Source organism: Falco biarmicus, chromosome 4, assembly GCF_023638135.1.
Source record: "Falco biarmicus isolate bFalBia1 chromosome 4, bFalBia1.pri, whole genome shotgun sequence".
Lineage (NCBI taxonomy): Eukaryota > Metazoa > Chordata > Aves > Falconiformes > Falconidae > Falco > Falco biarmicus.
Genome location: NC_079291.1, coordinates 78,647,460 through 78,669,650, shown reverse-complemented (window position 1 = coordinate 78,669,650; position 22,191 = coordinate 78,647,460). Strand labels below are relative to the sequence as shown.

At 41.4% G+C, this 22,191-nt stretch overlaps 1 protein-coding gene across 2 annotated transcripts in view; it reads left to right on the top strand.

Annotated features, from left to right (window-relative positions):
- The first annotated feature begins 8,517 nt into the window (after window positions 1-8,517).
- The window catches only part of SMG1 (SMG1 nonsense mediated mRNA decay associated PI3K related kinase), a 67,370-nt gene continuing 53,696 nt past the window's right edge, over window positions 8,518-22,191 (top strand). The window contains exons 1-2 of one of the 2 annotated variants that reach the window (XM_056334968.1): window positions 8,518-8,795; window positions 18,170-18,333. In XM_056334968.1, coding sequence (XP_056190943.1) covers window positions 8,707-8,795; window positions 18,170-18,333 — 253 coding nt within the window. In that variant the 5' untranslated portion in view covers window positions 8,518-8,706. The remainder of the gene's footprint in view (window positions 8,796-18,169; window positions 18,334-22,191) is intronic. The other variant, XM_056334969.1, reaches the window with a different exon arrangement.

Here is a 22,191-nt window from a genome sequence, read left to right as displayed (position 1 = left end):
AAGCAGCCAGTTAGTCTCCAAATCACCACCCTAGTGCAACACAGAGTCATAAATATCCAGCAGGTACTAGGAACAGCTGAACCCAGCTTAAAGGATCTAAATATATAAATAAAATGAAGTAATTAATCAATTCAGGCATTTTACCAAAATGTATGTAAAATGTACATATTTTATTGTGTCACATGATTTGTAATGAAGTAGGATTTGGGGAACTGAAAAGAATCACATATACCCTGTCACTTACGCAAATAACTCTATTCACTGATGTAAAAAATCAGTTAGCGACGTGTGAAGCTGCTTTAAGATGTTGATGTGGATCTCCCTGATGTATGGGCCTTGTTTACATATGCTGGACTACAGCCAGTCCAGCACAGCACAGAGCTGGGCTGGTATAGGAGGCATACCCTGAAAGGACCCTCCGTGTTCAGGAGCCAGCGCACAGCAACTGACACACTCACAGGCAGCGGCAAATGAAAAGAGGAAGGAAATGCATTAAAGATCATCTACCTTGAACAACTGATGTCAGTATGTCTTAGAAATGATGGGTGGCTTTTTGCTTCAGTGTCTATTTAATCTTACAAAGTTCAAAATTTAAAGGATGTATTTCATTCAAACGTAGATGTTCTTTTTTTCAACTTGAATTACAGATTTAAGGGCAATGAATCCAGCTAGTGTCTATAGAAATGTATGTGTATGTATGTATACACCATACATGCAAATGCATTTCAGAGGGGTAGCTGTGCCCAAAGAGCAATTACTTGTGCAGTTCTGGTTTGTACCACTGCATTTCTCAGTGTCACTTTTTTTGTCTCATTGTGTTTTCTTCTCAGTGTTTAAACGCGTAACTTGTTCTTTAGCTGTGTGTTGGTGAAGGCATACAGCCAGGGTTTATGGATTTGTGAACCTGTCATTATGGGGTTGGTGGACTGGGTCTGCACACTTGGAGCTGAACTCCATTTATCTTAGAGTAGGTGTTTAACTAATGGGCACATCAGACATGGCATAAATGCAGGGCAGCTTCTAGTGACAGTGTTTTACAAAAACATCTGCATGAATGAGCTGAGAGACCAAAACATTGACTGTTTTTATATTCAGTGAACAGAAATAACATGAAAAAACACCATGATAAAGCACTATCCTTTTGCTTTACTGATTATTTCAAGGTTAATTTCATCGATTCTGAATGATCGTTGTATCTGCAAGACTGGGGAACAAGTTCAAGGAACCGAGAGAATCAAGTAATTACAAGGCTGAAAACAATCTAATTAATATCTCAAATAAGAATTTAAAGGAACTTACACGGAAGACAAAAATACGTTTATGTAATTTATCAATTACTTTCTAGCTGAGTGAAAGGCTGATGACGTTTGTTAAAAGGCCTTTGGGTTAAAGGGCTGTAATGCTGCTGTGTGCATCGGCTGCGTGAGCTGTGGTCTAAGGAGGATGGCTGCGCTGCAAGGAGCCAAGCGAAGGCGTAACGTAAACCATGGTCTAGAAAAACAATGAAAGACAGAAAGAGAAGGGGAGAGATGTGCTCTGTTTAAGGGCTCGTTCAGCTTCAAATGGCAAAGCTCCCAACGACTTCAGGCTCTTGAACCTACAGCAAAATGATTAGAATAAACGTTCTGTTGTGCTCCAAGATCCCAACTAGATCAAGGTCTTACTGTGCTAAACATAATGAAAGTTTCTGCCCAGAAAACTTTAAAAGATACAGAGTTTTATAGAATAACATGTTTTTTTACAGGAGAAATCACAAGTATTGGGGACTAAGGATATCACTGATGTGTAAATCGCAAAAAAATGATGTACAAAGAACACGTTAATACTGCATGGTAAGATCTTCTGTCTTCTGTTTATTTCTGATTAAGTCCTTGGAGTTGTCTCTGTAAACATGCAAAAACTGAATTAAGAGAACTTTATGAAGGCTACAAAAGCAAAACTTGCAAATTGGGGAAAAGTCAGAATTTGGGTTGACTAGGAATAGTGTATGCTTTTCATGCACAAGAATGCACACTGTTTTTTCATCCTGGCCTGGAGATGAGTCAAAGCTGTGTACTGAAGGAAGCTGTGGTTTGTAAGACTATTGTTAGAGAAGCTGGAAATTGTAGTGATTTAGATAGGGCAGTAGTGCAGGAAGATGATTTGGTGGTTACAATGTGTGTATGTTATTTAGGAAATCAGATTCTCTTTTACATAAGACAGTTCTTCCACACCAAGCTTTTCACAGGCTCAAATTAATACTGTCTTCGCACTGCATGTATCTGGCAGTAGAAGGCAATTTATTCTGATTTGATTCAGCTTGAATTGTGCCATTATTTAGATACAGATGCAGCCTTTCTCACAAAAATAACATGCAATAACAACTATGCAGGTGAGATTTCAACCAAATAGTGCCTGGGGCCTCAGTTCCCGCTGTGGGGACTTTGAATCCTCCTGGGTTTGCTCTAGATAGTGCCAGGTGACTGCAGCCACAGGGATGCCCATCGTCTGCAGCACCAAGCACAACAACCACGGTTGAGCTGGGGCAGAGCAACTGCTGCTGCTGCTGACCCTGAGCTTACCCCAGCTTTATCCACACGCCACAACTGAAGGAGTCCAACTCCATTTGTTTTCTGCTGTCGAGTATTTTTCCACCCTGGTGGCATGTTATCATGCAAACATCCAGAGTTGTGGAAGACTGTGGGCCATGGGTCCTCTAGTAATAACTTTTGGTCCCGTTGCCAGCTCTGTGGTCAAACACCTCAACTTGTGAGTTTCCACAAAAACACCCTTCAGAAGGACTGTGAGAAAATTAAGTGGGACTTGAGAAATGTGTGCAGAATTGGTGCATGGCTCCTCCCTTTTGTGCTCTGATACTATGTCTTTTCTCATAAAGGCTAGTTATCAAGCTGTCACTCGCAGTACGACCCAAGTGACATCTCTGGTGGTATCATCAAAGTCTTTTCCAGAGGCTTCAAGGAAAGACAGATAAGGACTTGGTATGCTGAGACCTGAAACACATTACAAAACAGGTAGGAAAATAAGCCTGGAAAAAGCAGTTAAAATTAGAGATTAAAAGATAAGTACCTTGGGGGGAGTCTACTGTATGTTTTACTTTTAATTGTACTGCACCTCTTAGACCAATTTTTCTTTTACTTTTCATAGCACTCCACTATCAGCAATAAGCACCAAACTGAGCTAAATTAACAAGCTGGATTCATTACGCCATCCAAACAGATTTCCCTGGGCTTATTATGCCTTAAGGGCTCAATACTTTCGTGACAGTCTCTTTCAAATTACCCCTTCAACAAACATGACATAAACTTGGGTCTGTAGAGCATGAAAATTTATGTGAGAGCAGTTATTTTAATAGATGGAAATTCTCGGATTCACCAGAAAGCTGAAGTATCAAGCACACTACTAATTTTTCAAAAGGACTTCACAGATAATAGTATTGTAGTATTGGCATCCATGGTGAAAGATAACTGCTTCTTGCTCCAACTTTGTCTTTCTCTGCAGTGCAGTACAGTGAACGCCAGCTCCGTTCCAGCATTGTGCAGCATTTCATAATATGCAATTGCTTGTAAGTCCTGATTCAGCTTTGCACTCCTGCAGGATGCAGTGTTTCTCATTTAGTTTCTGCCCAGGCTCTCCTGAAATAATGCAAGCACCACAAATCTCCCAACAGCTGCCAGTCAAAACAGCCAACTCTTGCAGCAATGTGAACTAATCTGCAGCCAGGCTGCCTGGCTTGCAGATAACAGAACATCTTAGGCAGGACCTTGGGTATGGCACTGCCTCACTGAACAGAAGGGAGGGAACTGCTGCTTGTGGGCACACGTTTTATTCAGAATGAGTAAAAGCATACTTGATTTTTGGCTGGCGCTGTCTACCAATCAGACATGTACCTGTTCCACAACGAGTTTGTTTTTCAGAGATGCTGAGAAATATTTTTAACTGAGTTGCTATGATGCTGCCAATTTAACTACAAAACACACTGCATGCAGACTATGACTTTCCTCTAAGGCATTCTGTGTGGCTTCCAAAACTCATAAAAGGATTGCTGCAGTTTCTGCTGTCCTGAAGACCAGCATGGAAGCTACTGCTCTGGGCTATCTTGCCATTTTTACCCTGGCTGAACTTTAATAGATGTAATGTGGCTGATAGGATTGAGAAAAAAATTTACTTTTCTACCATTTTTCCTTGGACATTTCAAGACCTAAATACTTAAAGACCTACAACTGTTTTCGGCTATGTATTTGTCAGGTCAAAGTAACTCCAATGCCTACTTGTTTAGGAACCAGTCACTTAAATGGAAGTGCTCAATTTATATATTATATATGCCCGTTGCTGGTAATATGTAAATAATGTCTAGGACATTTAAGGAAGCATATAGTTAATAAACAGAAAAGCATACTGTTAATAAACAGAAAATGAAGGAACAGCTTATACACACAACCAAGGACTTCTGTAATCCATGATGTGATAAATCTGTAACAAACATCTGTGACAGGAACTCAGATACTTAGTCATATACTGTACATAATGCTACTTTACCTAGGAGATGTAAAATGCCTTAAAGATGTAATAGCCTTAAAGAAATTCAGTAGAGCAAAAATGCAAGTTCTAAGAAAGTTAACGTGTTGTATTTGTTGCACTGATGTAGAGGAATACTGTTCAGTAGAAGTTATCCTCTAAAAGACCTTGAGGAAATGGAGCAGATGGTTCCATGTGCTATCCCACTTAAATTCAAAGTGCTTTTATAAATACTCAGAAAAAGTAAAATAATATTTTCCTTAGTCTTTTATGTAAAGAAAAGAAGGTAAAAGGTTAGTTTTGTCAGTATTACAATCATGGTGCATTTATTATGGAATTCTAAAATAAAAGATTGACTTTTTTTGCATTAAAAATATTTTCAGCTCAAACGTTTAGAATGGTTCAGTATGCCTTGCTATTGGGACTATTTGTACATTGGATTTCTGTATTCATACACTCTATAGGATAAGGAAAAATTCCAGTTTGGGATGAAACCAGGTAGGCCCCAATACGGACTGCACCATTTGGTCATGATAGTCAGTATGTTTGCTTGGCAGTGCAATCTCCACGGATTATTATACCTGCCGACATTTTTAATGAAGAAAACAGTAGGAGACCTGAGGGACCTACTGTGCATGTGCTGATGGGCTGTGTCTGCGCCACAAGTACAATATGTTCTGGACACCCTGGGCCGTCTATGCCTGCACAGATTGGCCATACATCACATGTGCTTTAAGTCTGCTATGTCCAGAAAATAGTGTATGAGGCCATTCAACTGAAAATCTGGTAGGTTACTGATAAAAACAGGATTCTGCCATCAAAGCAGTAGAATTGGCAGATATAGGGAGTAACTATTCTAGGAATCCTTTATAATTTTTAAGAGGCATCCATCTGCAATATACAGGCTACAGGATCTGGAGTCTGGTACTTCTCTGCTTTAGTTAAATACTGTTTTGCTCCTTGGCTTCTATCCTATTTCCAGAAGAGGAAATAGCATCTCTTTCCCTCTCATGGTTGGTGATTTTTTTTCTCTCAATCTGTAGCTTTGTTATGGATCAGAGGGAGCCAGGGGCCAAAAGTGACTTGCAATCCTCAGCTCATGCTGGTTTTTCTAGACATACTGCTTAGTAAGAAAATAAACTAGTAAGGGGTAAAAGATGCAATATGGTGCTTACCGCCCTATTTCAGCACATTAAATATGTACAATCTGCACTTTATTCCAACTAAAAATAACACTCAGATTCATACAGTTTTCTTTTATATATTAAATAGAGAAATCATTACCATGAATTATAAAGCAGGAAAAGTGTGGCTCACTGTGTCTGTCACTCCAGAGTTCTGCATTAGGATGGATGTGGACAGTTTGATGGAGTGGATTGAGTGTACGCCCAGGAGTGAGACAGGAGACGTATCTCTGCAAGTGTCATCAACTCATCCTGAGATTTAAAGCAGGTCTTTTAAGTCTATATGTTTCTATCTTAAGAAAGTCCAGATTTAGACAACTTATTTATTTATTTTTTAACAAGACTCAAGAATTTATGACCTACAGCTTCAACCAATGTCAGTGCCAGCCACTAAGTATCCAAAACTGAAGTCTCAAACTTGAGGACAGAAAATTAGTAGGCAGTTTGGAAAATGCTGGCCTCAGCTTCCCTGGGCTGCTTCATTCCTAGAGTGGTGCTGGAATGGCCTTATCCATCTTTGCAAAGTGATTGATAGAAATCTGCAACTGAGAAAGTGCTATACAAATAATTATTGCTCTATCTCACAAAGCTTGATGACCATTTAAACCATTTTCTGTAATATCATTCAAATTTCACAATATAATCATCCTTGTAAAAACAGATCAAGTATGCCTTTTTGTTTGGCAACTATATAACATTTTACAGTTTTAAGGCACAACAGCACAGTTTAGAATGCTAAACATCACATTTACAAATGGAAACAACTGCACTCGGAAGAGGGATCTGCATTAGACCACACAGACTGCAGCAAATTCATCACTAGAATGCAGAATTTCTGATACAAAATTTACTGTACCAATCAGCTAAATCAGTGGTTCTTAAACTCTTGTTATATGCTGGCAGTTGTTGGTCATAGTATGCCAGTTTGCTTTCTTGCCTCCCCTTGCCAAATTAATTTCAAAGGTGGTTATAAACATTCCTAAAGTTACCTTGTCCCTCAAGTGATTCATATTGTTACCATTGGGCTGCTACTCAGTTATGAAATAAAATCATCACCTGCTGCATCACTGGGGCAGAGGATCTGCTAGACTTTGTTGGAAAGGCTGAGCAAATTTGTAGCAAGTATTGTTGCTATACTTGTAAAAATCTAATTTTGCCACATGTTCTGTAATTCTGGATGTCCATCTCAATTATAAAGAAGGGAAAAAAGATCTATCATGGCTTATAGAATTGATAGTTTTTCCAAAACTGATTCACTTAAGATACGCAAGCATATGTCAGTTGAAGCACAGTCTGATGGGCACTGGGCCATATTGCATCAAAATGGCATTGTGTCGCAATAAAGACTTATGATACAATTTTTATTTTTTTTTATCCCGAAACGCACTTTGAAATCTGTCCATGTCTTGCATGCACTGCTTATGGACTGTAAGCCAACAAGACTGTATCAGCAGGATGATAGCTGCCCAGCAGAATCCAAGGGAGGCGGCAGTATGCCATCTGTCTTGGCTAAATCACCAACAGAACTGTGGCGTATTAGGCACAGGGGAGTTTTAAAAGTCTCCTCAGGTCTTTCAGTGGTCTCAAATCTAGGATATTGTAATTAAAAAAAGTTTGGTCTACCCAGGTCTCTTTGCTGACTACACTATTAAAATTTTTCATAACTAAGGAAATATTCCGCAGTCAGGAATCTGGTTTATCAGATCAGCTAATGTCAGTTTCCAGGTCTTGCAGGAGAAATAAGAATACGCGTCACACAGTCTTCACATCTTTTTGGGGAAATGTACTCGGAGTATCCACCAAACTGAGGAGACTCTTTTTCTCTTCCTCCAGATTTGCCTGCCTTCCTGTTTACAGACGGGCTTTCCCCACAATGAGCACCAAATGCTCTTCTAGCAAATGTTGCAACTGCTTTACACAGGAAAGTCATCTGGGCTTAGAAATACACTATTTGCTAGTCTGCTTTTGAAATGCATTTTAGCAGCTGTGCAGAAGAAGGAGAGACCTCAGGGGTTTAGTTAGTTTAGCATGGGATAACTCAGCTCTTTGCTGACCAGCGCCAAACATCAGACTTGTCCCAGGCAGTCATATATGGGCGACGCATCCTACAGGGAGAAAATGTGGAGATGAGGATCCGATCTATCCAGAGGGACACAGCTCGCCGCGGACACTCCAGCAAGGAGTGCCAGCACAGACCCGGGCAGAGGGAAGGGGGGACGATGTCCGCATCCTCCTAAAGAGGGGAGATGGGAGCAGCGCGGGGTCCCCCAGCGCGGCTCAGGGCCTGGGAGCCACGGCTCCCCTCAGGCTCCCCTTGTGCCCTGGGGACCTCGGTCCCCTCTGCACCCGGGGGCTGGGGTGCCCTGGCTGCCCTCATAGCTGCGGGACTGGGAGCCCCCGCTGCCCTCACGTCCCGGGGACCTCGGTCCCCTCAGGGCGCAGCGGTGCCAGGATCCCCGCAGGGCGCGGGGCACCCCGGACCCTCTTGCTGGTCAGGCTGGGATCCCCTGGCTGCCCTCAGGCGCAGGGGCCCCGGGTCCCCCTCAAGGCGGAAGGGTCGGGAGCCTGTCGGCTGTCACCGATCCTGACAGCGCGGGGGCTCAGGCGGCAGCCCCCGCGCCCCTCACGCCCCGGGCCGGGCCGCTCTCCCACGGCCGCCACGAGAGCAGCCCGCGGCCCCGCGGGTCTGGCGGCCGGGGACCCCCCTCCCGCAGGCGGGGAAGCCCGGCCCGGGGCTGCCGCAGGCGGAGCGCCCCGCCCCCGCCCTCCCGGCGTGCCCCGCGGAGGGGGCGGGCGGCCCATGTCCGCGATCCCGGCATGCCGCGCGGCCGGGCAGCAGCCGGAGCAGCCGCGGCGGCCGCGTCCCCTCCCTCCGGTGTGAGACAGCAGCCGCCCGCGGAGCGCAAGTGAGGAGCCGCCGCCCGCGCCTCTCCGCCCCGCTTCCTTCTCTTCCTCCGCCCCTGCCCCGCGCCGCTGCCCGGCCGGCCATGCCGTCTCGGGCAAGGTAATGAGCCGCAGAGCCCCGGGGTCTCGGCTGAGCGGCACCGGCAGCAGGCAGCACTACCACCCGCGGGGCTGGAATGACTGGCAACCCAGGTGGGCAGGGCTGGGGCGGGGGGCGCGGCCGCGCGGGTGCCGGGGCAGCGGGGCACGGCGGCGGGCGGCTCGGCCCGGCCCCGCCGCCGGGCCTGGGGGAGCGGGGCGGCGCGGGCCGCGGCGGCTCGGAGCGGCGGCGGAGCCACTTCCTGGCCGCCGGGCCTAGTGCGGGGCGGGTGGCGGCGGGCCGGCCGCCGGGCCTAGGCGGCGGGGAGGGGGCCGGCCGCGGCCGTGCTCCGGCGGGAGCCGGGCCGGGGCGCGCAGGGCGTTTCCGGATCCGCGTCCGCCGGAGGCGGGATGGGGACGGGTCTGTCAGCGCCCGGGGCTCGGTGGGACGCCGCTGCGAGCTCCGAGCGGGCGGGCGGGAGCGCGGCGGCCTGCCCCCGCACCCCTCGGCGGCCCCCCCGGCGGCCTGTAACGTACCTGCCGGTGCCCGGTGCGTGTCAGCGGGCGGGGGACGCTTCACCGGAGAGCTGAAGCGCTGGGGGCCTGCAGCGGGCGGAGGGGACCGGGGGGGGGGGGGGAGCGACACGGACTCGGAACCTGTATTTTTCCAGCCTGGTTGTCAGCTGGCAGGTGATCGAAGCACAGAGGCTGCAGGAGCACTTGTAGTCCTCTGAGGGTTAGTGAAACAGTAAAGGATTATTTATTATTTTTGTTTATCTGGGGGAAGTACTTGAGCTCTGAGTAGGCTGGGGTGAGGGCTTATACAACGTGGTGGGTTTTAAGGTGTGTTTACACCCGGTACTTCATCATAAGTGACATTTAAAGTCTGTTGATTTCTTTAATCAAGTATAGGGAGTGTATTTCAGGTCTTGATTGCTTCTGATGTATCTGATGCCAATGGGTTAGCTCTAATGCACAGCTGTGCTACTTCAAGAGTCAAAATTGTCATGTAGAAATTGTAAATAAATTTGGTGTTTCTTAATATCTTTTTTAATGTGGAAGATTTGGGGCTTTTTTAGTGTTTTTGAAAGTTTAACACAACATGGGATCCTGCTTTTAAACTTTTTAGCAGCAAAGAACAGTGACACACGTGCTTGGGAACATACTTACGGACAATGGTCCAGGTCACATACAATTTGGACTAGGAAAATTGGGTGGATCTGAAGATCTATCTTGGCAAACACAGGTGTAACTTCAGTATTTATTGTGAAGGAAGCTTTCCTTTTGCTTGAACAGCTAGCAGCACAGCCTCTAGGCCTAATGCTAGAGGCTATTCAATTCTTAGTGGTCTGTGGGACATGGTTATTTAAGTTCTAATTTCTTCTGTTATTGAACTGCATGGTCAAATAACTTGCTATTTTTTCCTTACTTAAAAACTTGCAAACCTTACTGGTGACATTGTCTTATAGCACCTGGGGGTTTTGGGTGAATTAAGAAGTCTGGTTTCTCTCTTGCTCCTTAGCTACTACCTTGCTTCAGATTTCTGGACTGCAGTCTGGAATTCTGGACCCTAACTTTTGACCTTCCCACCTGGAACGAATTGGATGTGTCTTTGCAGTGGATGGCTTCTATAAATGCTTTGTGGTTGGATATATTTTGTTACAAGTTCTATTTTTTAGCCTAAAAAGTACATCGTACAGGGGCTAGGAAGCTGACTTCTTCCACTATAGCATTGCCTGCAATAGGTTCAGTTGTGTTAGGCATGAAAGTAAGAGTGTAGCTGCTAGAAATGCTTTGCCTCCTGTTAAGGCTGGTTTAAGAAGTTGGACTGTCACCTCAGTGCCTGACTCTGGTCAGTTCCCTGTGCTGCAGTTTGCTTCCTTAGCTCTCAAGCACAGCTGCTGTAAACTGGGCTGCTCAAATCATTATCCCAAAAGCCACAGCAGAAACAAAAATCTGAAAGCACTAGAGAAAGTGTGGCAGACCAGGGGAGCTTCATAGTGCAGATAGGGCCTCGTTCTGTTTCCATCACACCAGGTGATTAGAGCCCCTGCTAAGAAATGGGTAACATCTCCTCGCTGATCCTGTCACTTGCAAGAATCTAACTTTATTCTTTCCTTTAATTATTCTTTCCTTTAAATATTATTGTGTTTAATCTGGTGAGAGAGCCCAGCAATCAAAAATGTTCACACAGTCCCAAACAGGAGAGCCTGTATTTCTCTATATGTTATGCTCATGTTTTTTAAAATCTGAGAAAGATAGCTTTGGTGATATGGAACCTGTGAGTCTATCAGTCTTTGTTGTATTGGCGTTAACTAATTTTTAGAAGTGATTCACATGCATGGTTGAAAGGAGATCTGTTATATAAAACTTGCAACGAGTGTTTCTTTTTCATAGATTGTTTCGTTTATGCTCTTCGAAAAAGCCCCCAACACAAAATATACCCGTGTATTCTTTCCTTCCCCTTTCTTTTCTGTTGACTGTTAGTTTCGTTTAGCTTAGGTGATGTTGCTGGTAAATGCTTTCTTGCAGGGCGTGGAAGAGGGAGTGCACTCACCAAAGTAATGAAAGCTGTAGTCATTGTAGTTGTTTCAAGTTCCTAAGGGGGGGGAAGGAACTGCTAATGCATGGGTGTATTATCAGATGGATAGTGTTTTCAAATGCCCATTTTTGTGTGTGTAAAAATGACTAGATTGGTTCTTACTACTAGGTCCAAATTCCTCTGAAGTTCTAGTAATGCTAATCAGCATTGGGATCTGGGATGAAAACTTTGTGAAACTGAAAGTTGGAGTCCACATCCTTCTTTAAGGGAGAGTAGTTTTAATTTTTTTTTTCTGTACCTGCATGAATACAGTCATATCTGTCAGATGCACATGAACTGGTTTTCCTGCAGTGTGTGAGCATTGATAGAGCTGTGTATTGCAGAGGGAGTTGTCCTGATATATATGGGCATATTAGGTTGTGCACCAGACTTAAATGAATAGTAACACAAAAACTTTTTAGATAAATGTTGTATATCTGTGACAGAAAACAGGGGTTTTTTGAAAAGGCTATGTAAGATCTTGTTCCCCCGTCTAATCTTCCCAGTTTTCTAGACCTTTACTTCTTTTTTTCTTTCCTTTTTTGTTTGACAGATCTCACTGCATATACCCTTATATGACTTCTGGGGAAAAAAAATAAAATCATGTCAGTGTGCAGGTCTTGTTTATGAGCAGAATTAATTTGGTAGAGTACCAAAGGTTAATTATATACTGAAACAAGCAATACCTTCCTTTGATACAAAATGGTCTGAGTGGCAAAGCAAGTTTCATGTCCTTATGATGGTATGAAGCAGGAGCGTGAGTGCAGGGTAGCAGGCTAGCAAGTACAGGGTGCACCATGGCTTGCTTATTCTTAGGTGGAAGGGAGGAAAGGAAGATAAGATTTTAATTAACAGGACCTCTCTGTCTCTCCTGTCATAAATATAGGTTAGCAGGGGAGTACAGGGAAGAGTGAAAAAGAAAGTCTTTTGCATCTGAGAGAAGTTCCAGAAGTCTTACTAGGTTTAGTACTGAAATTCGTTCTTGAAAATGAAGTGTATCCTTCTCATCATGCAATGTAAGTCAGTGTTACAAATTATTAATTTCTTTTAGCGTGGTGCTGCCAAACCAAGTCGCTGCCTAGGTCTCTGTGTGTCTAGACAGGATAAGACAAGACAATAGAATATGGCTTTCCTTCCAGGTAGCCTATAACTTAAGCAGGAGAACAGTACTGGCTAGCACTTTATAACTGAGGACAAGTGCCCTGTATTTGATTAAAGATTGAATGGGAGGTATTGGCAGGGAGCAAAGAAGCTCATCAGAGCAAATAGGCTAAGAAAGTGATGAGAGTAGTGCTTTTTATGTGGCTGTAAAGAGCAGAGACATGCCTTCTACAAAAGGCAAGAACTAGTTATTGTGGATGTTGTCTGTTCGTAATGCTCAATTAACACATTGAATGACAAGCAGGGTGATAATAGGGGATGCTCTATAGAAGGAAGCTGAAACAGAGACTGTTTCTTCTGTGTTTGCATGTACAAGTTAAACAGAACGTGTTTCTTAGAAATAGGCTGAAATCTTGGTTTGGACAGGTCTGTAACTGAGAGACCTGAAAGTTGACAACATAGAGATGTTTGAGGATGTTGCTGAAATTACCAGAGAATGGGTGTAGAGTTGTGTATGATGGAAGTTGGTAAGGCATTTCCATCCCTTCAGGGATGGTTGCGAGAGAGTAGAGGGCAAAAGGTGAGATAAAGTGTGCATAGGGAGAGAGAAAGAAATAGTCAGTGATATTGATGGCTGCTTAGAGATCTAGATGTAGTATCAGTTGTGAGGTGCCATTGTGAAGAGATCAGTGGAAACCTTGGGAAGAGATTCAGTGGGCTGAGGGAGATGAACAGGAATGTGTTCAGTTCTGAACTGACAACAAGTAATTCTCAATCTCCTTTCACATCTGAGTGTGTTGAATATGCTGATAAGGTTGGGAAGGTATGAGATCAAAGAGCTTTTTTGGTGGTGATTTTTGTTTTTTTGGTAAAATGGGGGAGCCCAAGTTTGTAATGTGAAAGCCTTTGTTTTTAATGTGAAGACAGAGGAGAATGAGGTGTGGGAGAGATGAAAGAAGGTGAAAGTGTGTCAGTGGGAAGCAAAAGGAACTTGGAGAGCAGATAGTCTTCCATACAAGTATAGCCATGCTAGATCAGACCAATAATTAGCTAGCATAATATCCTGTATCCAAAAATGGCTATCAGAAGATGCCTATGGAAAAATAAGAACAGGATGTGTGTGTGTGATACGTTACCCTGATGTTCCCTCCTAATGTCCATCACAGGACAGAAGGAAATTGGTGAGCTGCCGTGTTAAGAAGGGAGTGATGCAGAATCGAGCGGTGATCTGAAAAGGTACTGTGACTGCAGGTAGTTGTCGAGCAGTGGATATGACAGAATTGCAGTAGGAAAATAGACAGCTGTTATTTCACTAGTAGAAAACATGGCAACTTACACCCTTGTTACGCGCTCTCAGCGCAGAAGTAGAAACAGAAGGTGGCTTTGGGGTGGGCTTGGCAAGATGGACTAAGTGATGATAAAAGAGCATGGCAAAGGTGGCTGTCATCACTCTGCATGCCAGTGGAAGGAAGGTTGGAAACTTGACAGGAAGGTGTTGATTTGAGTGGATACAGTGGCTCTAAGTTTTAAATATTTTATTGATAAAGATTTTAAGTAATGAAGAATTTATCTGCATTATAGCAAATAAACTTGACAAATGGAACAAATAAGCAAGTAAAATTGACTGACTTGCATGATAATACAACTCATACAGTAGAGCTGTCTTGGGATAAATGTAGAACCTGTACTTGGAAATAAATGGAATAATTAAATGATTATTTTTTTGTCTCAAAATAATATCCATATGGCAGATATGTGTGCTACAGATAATGAATAGAACACACCAGCTTGTTTGTAACAAGTTTTTTGGACAAAAATTCTTAAGGCTTCCATATAACTAAAGAAGTGTGATGTATTTTTGATTGACCTATTTTTCTTTTTCTAGATATTTTTTTTTTAAAAGCCAGTTGTTCTCAGCCATGCTTTCTTCAGCCATACAAATTGGCTAGTCAAATCATGCTGATACTTTTGATGGAATGAGATACACATTTATTTTTGGGAATTATTTCCTTCTGTACGTCCGGGGGGGCGGGGGGGGGGGGGGGGGGGGGGAGGGAGATCAGTAGCGCTTTTTGTTTAGAAAGAACTAGTGGCCATTTCTGCTTATTTAGGTGGGTAAACTATTTTCTTTTTCTGATGGGTAAAGGCAGGTTAAACATCACCCTGCAGAAACCTGAATGTAATCTTTTCTGTGTAAATGATGTTGCTAAAACAGTGTATGCAGGAAATTGGTGTTGGTGGTAATCAGGTAGTCTTCCACCCAGAACCAGGCACAGGTGAAAATTGTCATGTGAGCTCTTGAAGTGCTGTGCTTAGTTTCCATCAGTGAGTTTTTTGGGTGAAAATAAGAGTAGTGTCTCAAAATGAGAAATAAGCTTTTAAAGCTACAGTATAATGTGATCATCATCAAGTTCATCCTTGCAGTTTCCCATTCCAACTTTGTCTAACACTGCATTTGCTTTTGTACTTCTGCTTATATGTTGCTAACGTTGTACACTGATTTTATTAGCATACAATGTTTGTTCAGGTCTGTGGCAATGTCAGTGTGTATAACTGATAAATTTGTTGTGACATAGGCTTTTTTTGAAAGATGATGTTAAGCATTATGTCTGTCACGTAACCTACTGTCTGCTTGGCACAATGTAAGTAAAGTGGAAATACTGCTGTGTGAACAGGAAAAGTGCGCTCCCGAAATGCAGGTGTGAGTTGAGGTAGCTGGGAGTAGTTCTTACCGTCACCTGGTGGAATGGCTGCAGTGTACCTCCAAGGGCTGAAGGCAGGTAGAGAAAGTAATTATTTGTAAGACTTTGGCAAGTACCTGCTCATAGAGTGGCTGCGTTTTGAGTTCTAAGTGGTTGTCTTTCAAAATCACAAACGTGTTACTGGCATGAAAAACGGTATTTTTCAGAAACAGATTTGAAAATTGTATGTCTCTTCCTGTGCACACAGGCTGTGCTTCACTGTGAGTTTGCACCGCGGCATCCTGTGTCACCCAGGCGTCTGGGTTCTGGGTAAGGGAGCACAGGTGACGGGTGCTGGGGTCCTATCCCTGGGGTCCTGACGAGCCTACACCACAAACTCCCAGAGTGCCTGTGCAGGAGCAACAGTACAAGTCTTAAATTCCCTTCCCGCCTGAGAAACAGTGCGTGTTGAACAGCTAGAAATGTACAGGCCCATGAGATGACGGGCTCTGCTTTTGGTGTAAGTCTTACTCTAAGCTTATTTCAGTTCAAAATCCTTCAAAGCAATGCGGGCTGTAGCAGCCCATTGGGCCACAGAACCCAGTTCTCTGGAAACAGTATCTTTTCTATGAAGCATTGTTTTCTCTGCTTCCTAAAGAAAGCTTAGAAACCGCTAGATATCCAAGCTACACACTTACTGTAGTGGGAACAATGTTTTCAGTGGGATCTATTGTCTCTTAAATTGATACATTGGAGAACAGTTATATATTTTAACAAAATTGTGCTCACCTTCTACTTGGGTGATAAAGTGTGAACAGATCAGCTTGCAGAAAGCCGTTCCCAAAGACAAAATGAAAATGAAGTGAGTCTGTGGTTTTTCCCAGGGAGACAATAGGCTTACGTATTTTACCACAATGGAAAATTTTACAGATTGTTCAAAGGCTGTGCTGTGGGAAGTGAGGTTAGCTGAGAACACGTGTAGTTCTTCAGTTGATTGGGATACACATACAATTTTTTAGACTGTTCCATTTAATCAGCTTGCCTTCAGACTTAAGAATTTCAGACTTAACGCTTGACAATTGGAGATGATACAGGCTGCAGCACATCGTCTTAAAAAAAGCAATGCTCTTTGGGGAGGTACACTACTGAGAACCTACCAGTACTTACAGTTACCAATTGAAAATTTGTCTGTTTCATTGGAAGGCTAAAATAATTTGAATCCTCCGTAATAAACTCTGCTGTTCCTCAAAGTGAGCTGGAAGTTTCCTGAGGTTTTAGGACAGGGAGAAAATCTGGGGGCTCTGTGGCAGACTGGAAAATTTGCACATGGTGTATGCACATTTACAGTTCATACCATTTGGAGGTGCAGTGCAGAACTTTGTTGTTGTTCAGCATAATTTAGGTGAATGATGAAGGTCCAACTGTATTTTTGCAGTCTTAGTTGACTGTCATGAGGAAAGACTTACTAAGGCTTTGCCTCTTGAGTACCACAGCCTGTTTTATGAAATAGTCCAAGCAAGTGCTCGGCAAAAAAGTAGATGTGATGCCACAGTGAACACTGAATGAGGAAAAGTCTTCCTGTATATCTGAAGATGAATTTGCTTGTAGTAGAGCGAAAGGGAATAATATTTGCCAAACAAACGTACTGTCAACTTTGTACTGTGAGAACAGGGCAAACGCACAATTTTCTTCATTTGAACCCTGTTCCAAATTGGTGGTATATTGTCTTTTAACTGTCTCAAGTGAATAAAGTCTGTGTGTGTGTGTGTGTCTTTAATTCCAGTGGTTTTTGCAAATATCAGCCCTCATGGTATTACTCCTCCAATTGTATGGAGGACGGGCTGTGTTTGAAAATAGCAAGCCTTCAGGACAGCTCAAGTTAACAACTGCTTTTCAAAAATTGTAGCTGTGTTTTTCCCTTTTGGCCTTAAGATGTATTCAACTCCTTTTCTATGAATGTGTCTACCAGTTTTAATCATAGTGTTCTCTTGGAAAGTAAAAATTAAAGACTTTTCCAAGAACATGTGATGTTTCTCATTACACAAATTATAGTTAATTTACAGGAATGAAAAGCAACAACCTGTCCTGCTTTTTGTTAAATAATCAAGTGAACTATCCAAAGCTTAAAATAAAAATAGTAGGTCTTCTAGAGTTTGCTTGGGGAAAGCCCTCTGTAAATAATTTGAATAGTATGATTCCAGATATAATTGAACTGAACAAAATTCTATGGTGTTTTGGATGGGTGTTGTTTTACCAGTTTTAATGTAAAACCTCCAGTATTGCTCGTAAGGATGCATTTAAAATCATTGGTTGAATTTAAGTTCTGAAGTCTCATGTCCACAAGTTTCGTAAATTAAAGTTATTGTATTTTTAAAAAATGAAATCACGTAGTATGTCCAGTGAGAAATTGGCTTTATAATTTTCAACTTTTTCTGCAAAAGTTTATGCTGGGCTGTAAATCAGTTTTCTAATATGAGAGTGGTTTAAGCTTAACGCAGATTTTTTAAACTCACTTCTTATCAGCAAACAGTTACTCTAAAGGATAACAGCTCTTAATTTACATTTCCAGGTTTTTCCATGGTAAAGCCTGTTTTCTTGTTTTGCAATTTTTGTTTTGCAGAAACTTAATATGTGATTCCTATGTTCGTTATCAGTTACATACTAGTAACACCTCCATCTAATAAGTGGTTTTACATTGCTCAATAAAGCCCATAGTGTATTGTGTAAATACTTGTGTGCATTAGTAATGACTTTCATAAATGGCAGGTGCTGTATTGCCTAGCTGTGGCATATACCTATACCTAGTTGTATTTTACTTTTCACTTCTGGGAAGTCATTTTTCCTTATGTAGGCATCTACCTGAAAAGAGACTTGAGAACATCCTGAGAAAAGGCACTGGCACACTAGAATGCATTTCCTTTGCATGTTGCGATAATAATTAAGTCAATTCTAATGCCAACGTGAATTTAAGGTTTCTTTTTAAGAAGCAGGTTAGATTTACAACTTTTTTTTGACACAGAAAAATACATTTGGGATTGTCATTTAAATATGTTGCATTTATAAGTGAATGTGAATCCCACTCCTGTTATATCCCTACATAAAAAAAAATATTTTTCTCTTTATAGAACTGACAGTGCATCAGCTGACCAGGACAATTTAAAATACTCTTCATCCAGAGATCGGGGCAGTTCTGCCTCCTATGGATTACAACCCTCAAATTCAGCTGTGGTGTCTCGACAAAGACACGATGATATCAGAGTCCACACTGACATACAGAATGAAGAAAAAGGTATACAGATTGCTGTTTCATGTGTAAATTGAGGGGACATTCAGAGGAAGGCAGGAAGTTGGAAATGGTGGAGAACTATTTTTTTGGTTTGGTTTTTTTTTTTTCCCCCCAAAAAAAGACTGTGAACTGATTCAAGTTATTGCCACAGTATCTCTGTGTTGAGAAATTTATCAGGGATCAAATAAATGTGTGGTTGATATGAATAGTGAGAAAAATATGCAGTTGCATTAGCTGAAGAATGTGAGAGAAGACTTAATGCATTAACAGAATAGGCACTTTTTCCTAAAGAATAGTTGTCTGGTTTACAAGTTGTAATTTCTTCCTGAATACTGTCTAGTCCTGATGGTATTGAAAATGGACTGCCTGATTAAGCAGGCTGCTAATCTGATATATTACCTATTGCAGCTTTACTGCAGTGAGCTGGAATCTTTGGGAATCATATCTATGTTTTGTCATTAATGGGAATTCCTACCTCTGTGTGCCTCAATCTGATTTCATATAAATTGCATGATGTATGCTTCATACAATTTTTTCTGGTGTGTGGTTTTTGGTTTGTTTTTTTTTTTTTTTAGAATAGAAATACTTTCTGTAGAAAACAGCTGAAAATTTAGTCACGTTTTTTCATCTTTATGAAAAATCTGTATTCTGATTTTATATTTTTAATTGCCAGATCAAGGTATCAAATAGGAAGATTTTTTTACCTGCAGAGTCACTTTTTAGACTACATAAATCTTCAGGCAGGCCAGATTGAAAACCCCCAAAAATCTCACAGGGAGATTAGTGTGGGAGGTTTTTTTCAGGAACCTGAAAAGCATTTGCACTCACCCTACTTCTCTGCCCTCTAACTCTCTGCAAAGAATTGCTACATCTTAGGGGAAGTTACAGCTGGGTGTGCTGCTGCAAAGTTGGTTTTTTTAGGTACTGTTAGTAGGAGGCAGGAGCATGAAACGGGTATTTGTTTATCTGTATACCTTGAGAACCTTGAGATTTGGTTAACCTTAACAGAGGAATTGCTTAGAAAGTGAGTATATTTGTCAGAGTGTCTGCTAACGTGGGGAGCTTTACTGTGTTTTACACAGATTGCCATAGTAGGTTATTCTTATACTTTGAAGTGTGCTAGAATTTAAAGAACATACTGGCAGGATACTGAAATAGTAAGTTCTGGACAAATTCAGTAAGGTAGTTCCTGAGGTTGTTGGGAAAGTGCCATTTGAAAAGAAAAATGCACTTATCTCTCCCTCAAGTACTCTATCTTACAGGGCATGTCTCTGCTAGCTCAGCACTTTAACTATGCTGTTTTGTTCAGGTATGACTTGAAAAGAGATGATTAGGATATTCTGTACCATAAAATCAAATTCCAGGTCTCTCTAGTTCATTTTTATTTTTGGAGAAACTTGTAAACTTACAGAATAGTTTCCTTGTTTCCTAAAATTTTTCACTTAAACTGTTGGAGTCTGCCAGCGTGAAATTTTCGTTTTAAAAACATCTAGCTTTTCTGTCCTGGATAACCATGTCATAAATTCCTAGAATCCTTGAGAAGAGATTCTACAGCCCCCTTCCCCTAGTTTCTGGTACTCATAATAAAAATTACTTCCAACTTGATGATTTCTAGGAGTTGTTCAGGTTTGAAAACCTCCAATGATGGGAGTTTCTGCAGTGTCCCTTAAGCAGCCTGTTTAGTGCTTTGCCACTCTCCTGATAAATAATTGTTTTCTCATATCCAGTTCAAATTTCCCTTGCTGCAGCTTATGACTGTTGACTCTTGATTCCTGTACTTCTGCTCTGTATCTGTAAGATTAGCCTGGCTCTTCTTTATTTTTATAAAACTCATCACATTAACTAGTGGAAGACTGCAATTAGATCTCTCCCCTTTATTTTCGGAACAAGACAAGGAAGTTGGAAGATAGAAGTTTTTAAAGAAGGCTCTTGGCTTTTTACTTATAGATGAGGTGTTCTCCCTGTGACACTTACCTCCCTTTTGATTTGTAATTATGATGTACTCGGAGTCCTTACTGCTAAAAAGATACTGCATTATTATTTGTATGTCATGGTACCTGTATATTTATGCTAAAATTAATAACGATGACATAGCTGATCATATTCTTATTTGATGTCAGATTTAGCATTTGAAGGGAAATTAATAGCATTTGTATATATTAGGATTTTCAAAAACTTTTCAGACCAGGAGGTAACTGGGGAGAGTTATAATTTAATATTTGCAACCTTATTGCTGAAAAACCTGATTGCCCTGCTGTTTTTTAATTAAATGACAGTGTTTCATATTATTACCAAAGATGTACCAACTATATGTCCAGTGGGAGAATATAGGTTTGTGTTTGTTTAATTTAAAATAATGTCAAATATGCTATAGTGAATACTACATGCCTTTGCAGACAACCAGAACCCCTGGGATATTTTATGTGCTAGAGGGGAAGTATGGAATAACCTTAAGAGCTCCGGTAGTATATGGTAGTATGTCTGTTTTTGCTAGTTAATATTTGTGGTCTGAAAACATGATTATCTGACATATTCAGTTAAACTAATCTTTGTTGCTTTGAATTCGTGATTATTGCTGTTAGAAGTAATTTCCTTCATAGGACAGTGTTGGTTTGTTATGACAAAATAACATTAAGGTGGCACACATGCTAGTTTATGTTTAAAAATTGAGTTTAATGTTGCAAATCCAAATATACACAAATAAAAAATTATTTTTTTATTTTAATTATAATTATCTAATTACAACTGAGACTTTGCACAGGATTTTCTGTAATGGTAGGATAGTCCCATGTGTATAGAAATGCACAAAATTCTGCTGGTAGTTCACAGCTTCTTTATGTTAAAAGCTTTGACTTCAAGATGACGTCTTTACATCTGCTGAAGTCTGGTTTCACCTCGATGTTTCAACTTTTTTTTTTTTTTGTTTTAATCCATCCTGTCGCCTCAGGAGGCTGCGTCTTTTTTACAGAAAGCCACCTTTCCTTTTCCCCAGCCTTTCACTGATGCAGGTGGAATTGTGGAAATAACTTTTCTGAAAGAAGTCTTGCATATCTCATGTTGTTCTGGATTTAATTTTATTAGTTGATTGTTCCTTGTCTTAGACAGGAAAGGTACTTTGGAAAGCTGTGTGCACAACTGCCTCAAAAGTGAGCTGTGATACATTGAATGAAATATTGGGCAGGCTCAAGAACTTGCCCCTCAAAGTGGTGTGGCAGACTAGAGAGATCTTTGGTTTTAACATTTGTGTATGTAAATTCTTGTGAGTCTAGGAGTAAAAGTAATTGCATTACACAATGACAGTTTTACCTCGATTTTCTATTGTTACCAGAGATGTGCCATGTGTATCTTGAGTGGGAGTATGTAGGATTGAGTTTAATTTAAGATAACGTTAGTATTAGTGTATGAAAATATTGACTGTTGTGTGTTTAGGGAGAGGTGTTCAATCTGTACATATAAATAACCTGTGGCTTTTGAGAAGTTTTCTTCGGGGTTTTTTTTTTTTTCCCGTTTTACTGAGCCTATGTGGTGGCCTTTGTAACAAAAACAGTGTGGAAATTTGATGTGCGTAATCAAGAATCAAGGAAGTGAATGTATCTAATCATGTGTACTAGCAGTTTGACATGAAGGGCCTTGTAAAATACAGGGTCAAAAGTAATAATAAGAAACCCCCAAATGCTACAAAATCGATGTTTTTGCCCCAAATAGAGGGATTTTCATATGCTTCAAAAAAAGACTGATTAGGTTCTGAATATGTGACCTGGAAACTTGCAGGGCATAACAAAACATTTTTTCATGTGAAGAAAGGAAGCTAAAGAAGGTGGTAGAGCATAGGGCTGCTAATTTGCATATGAATAGAATAAC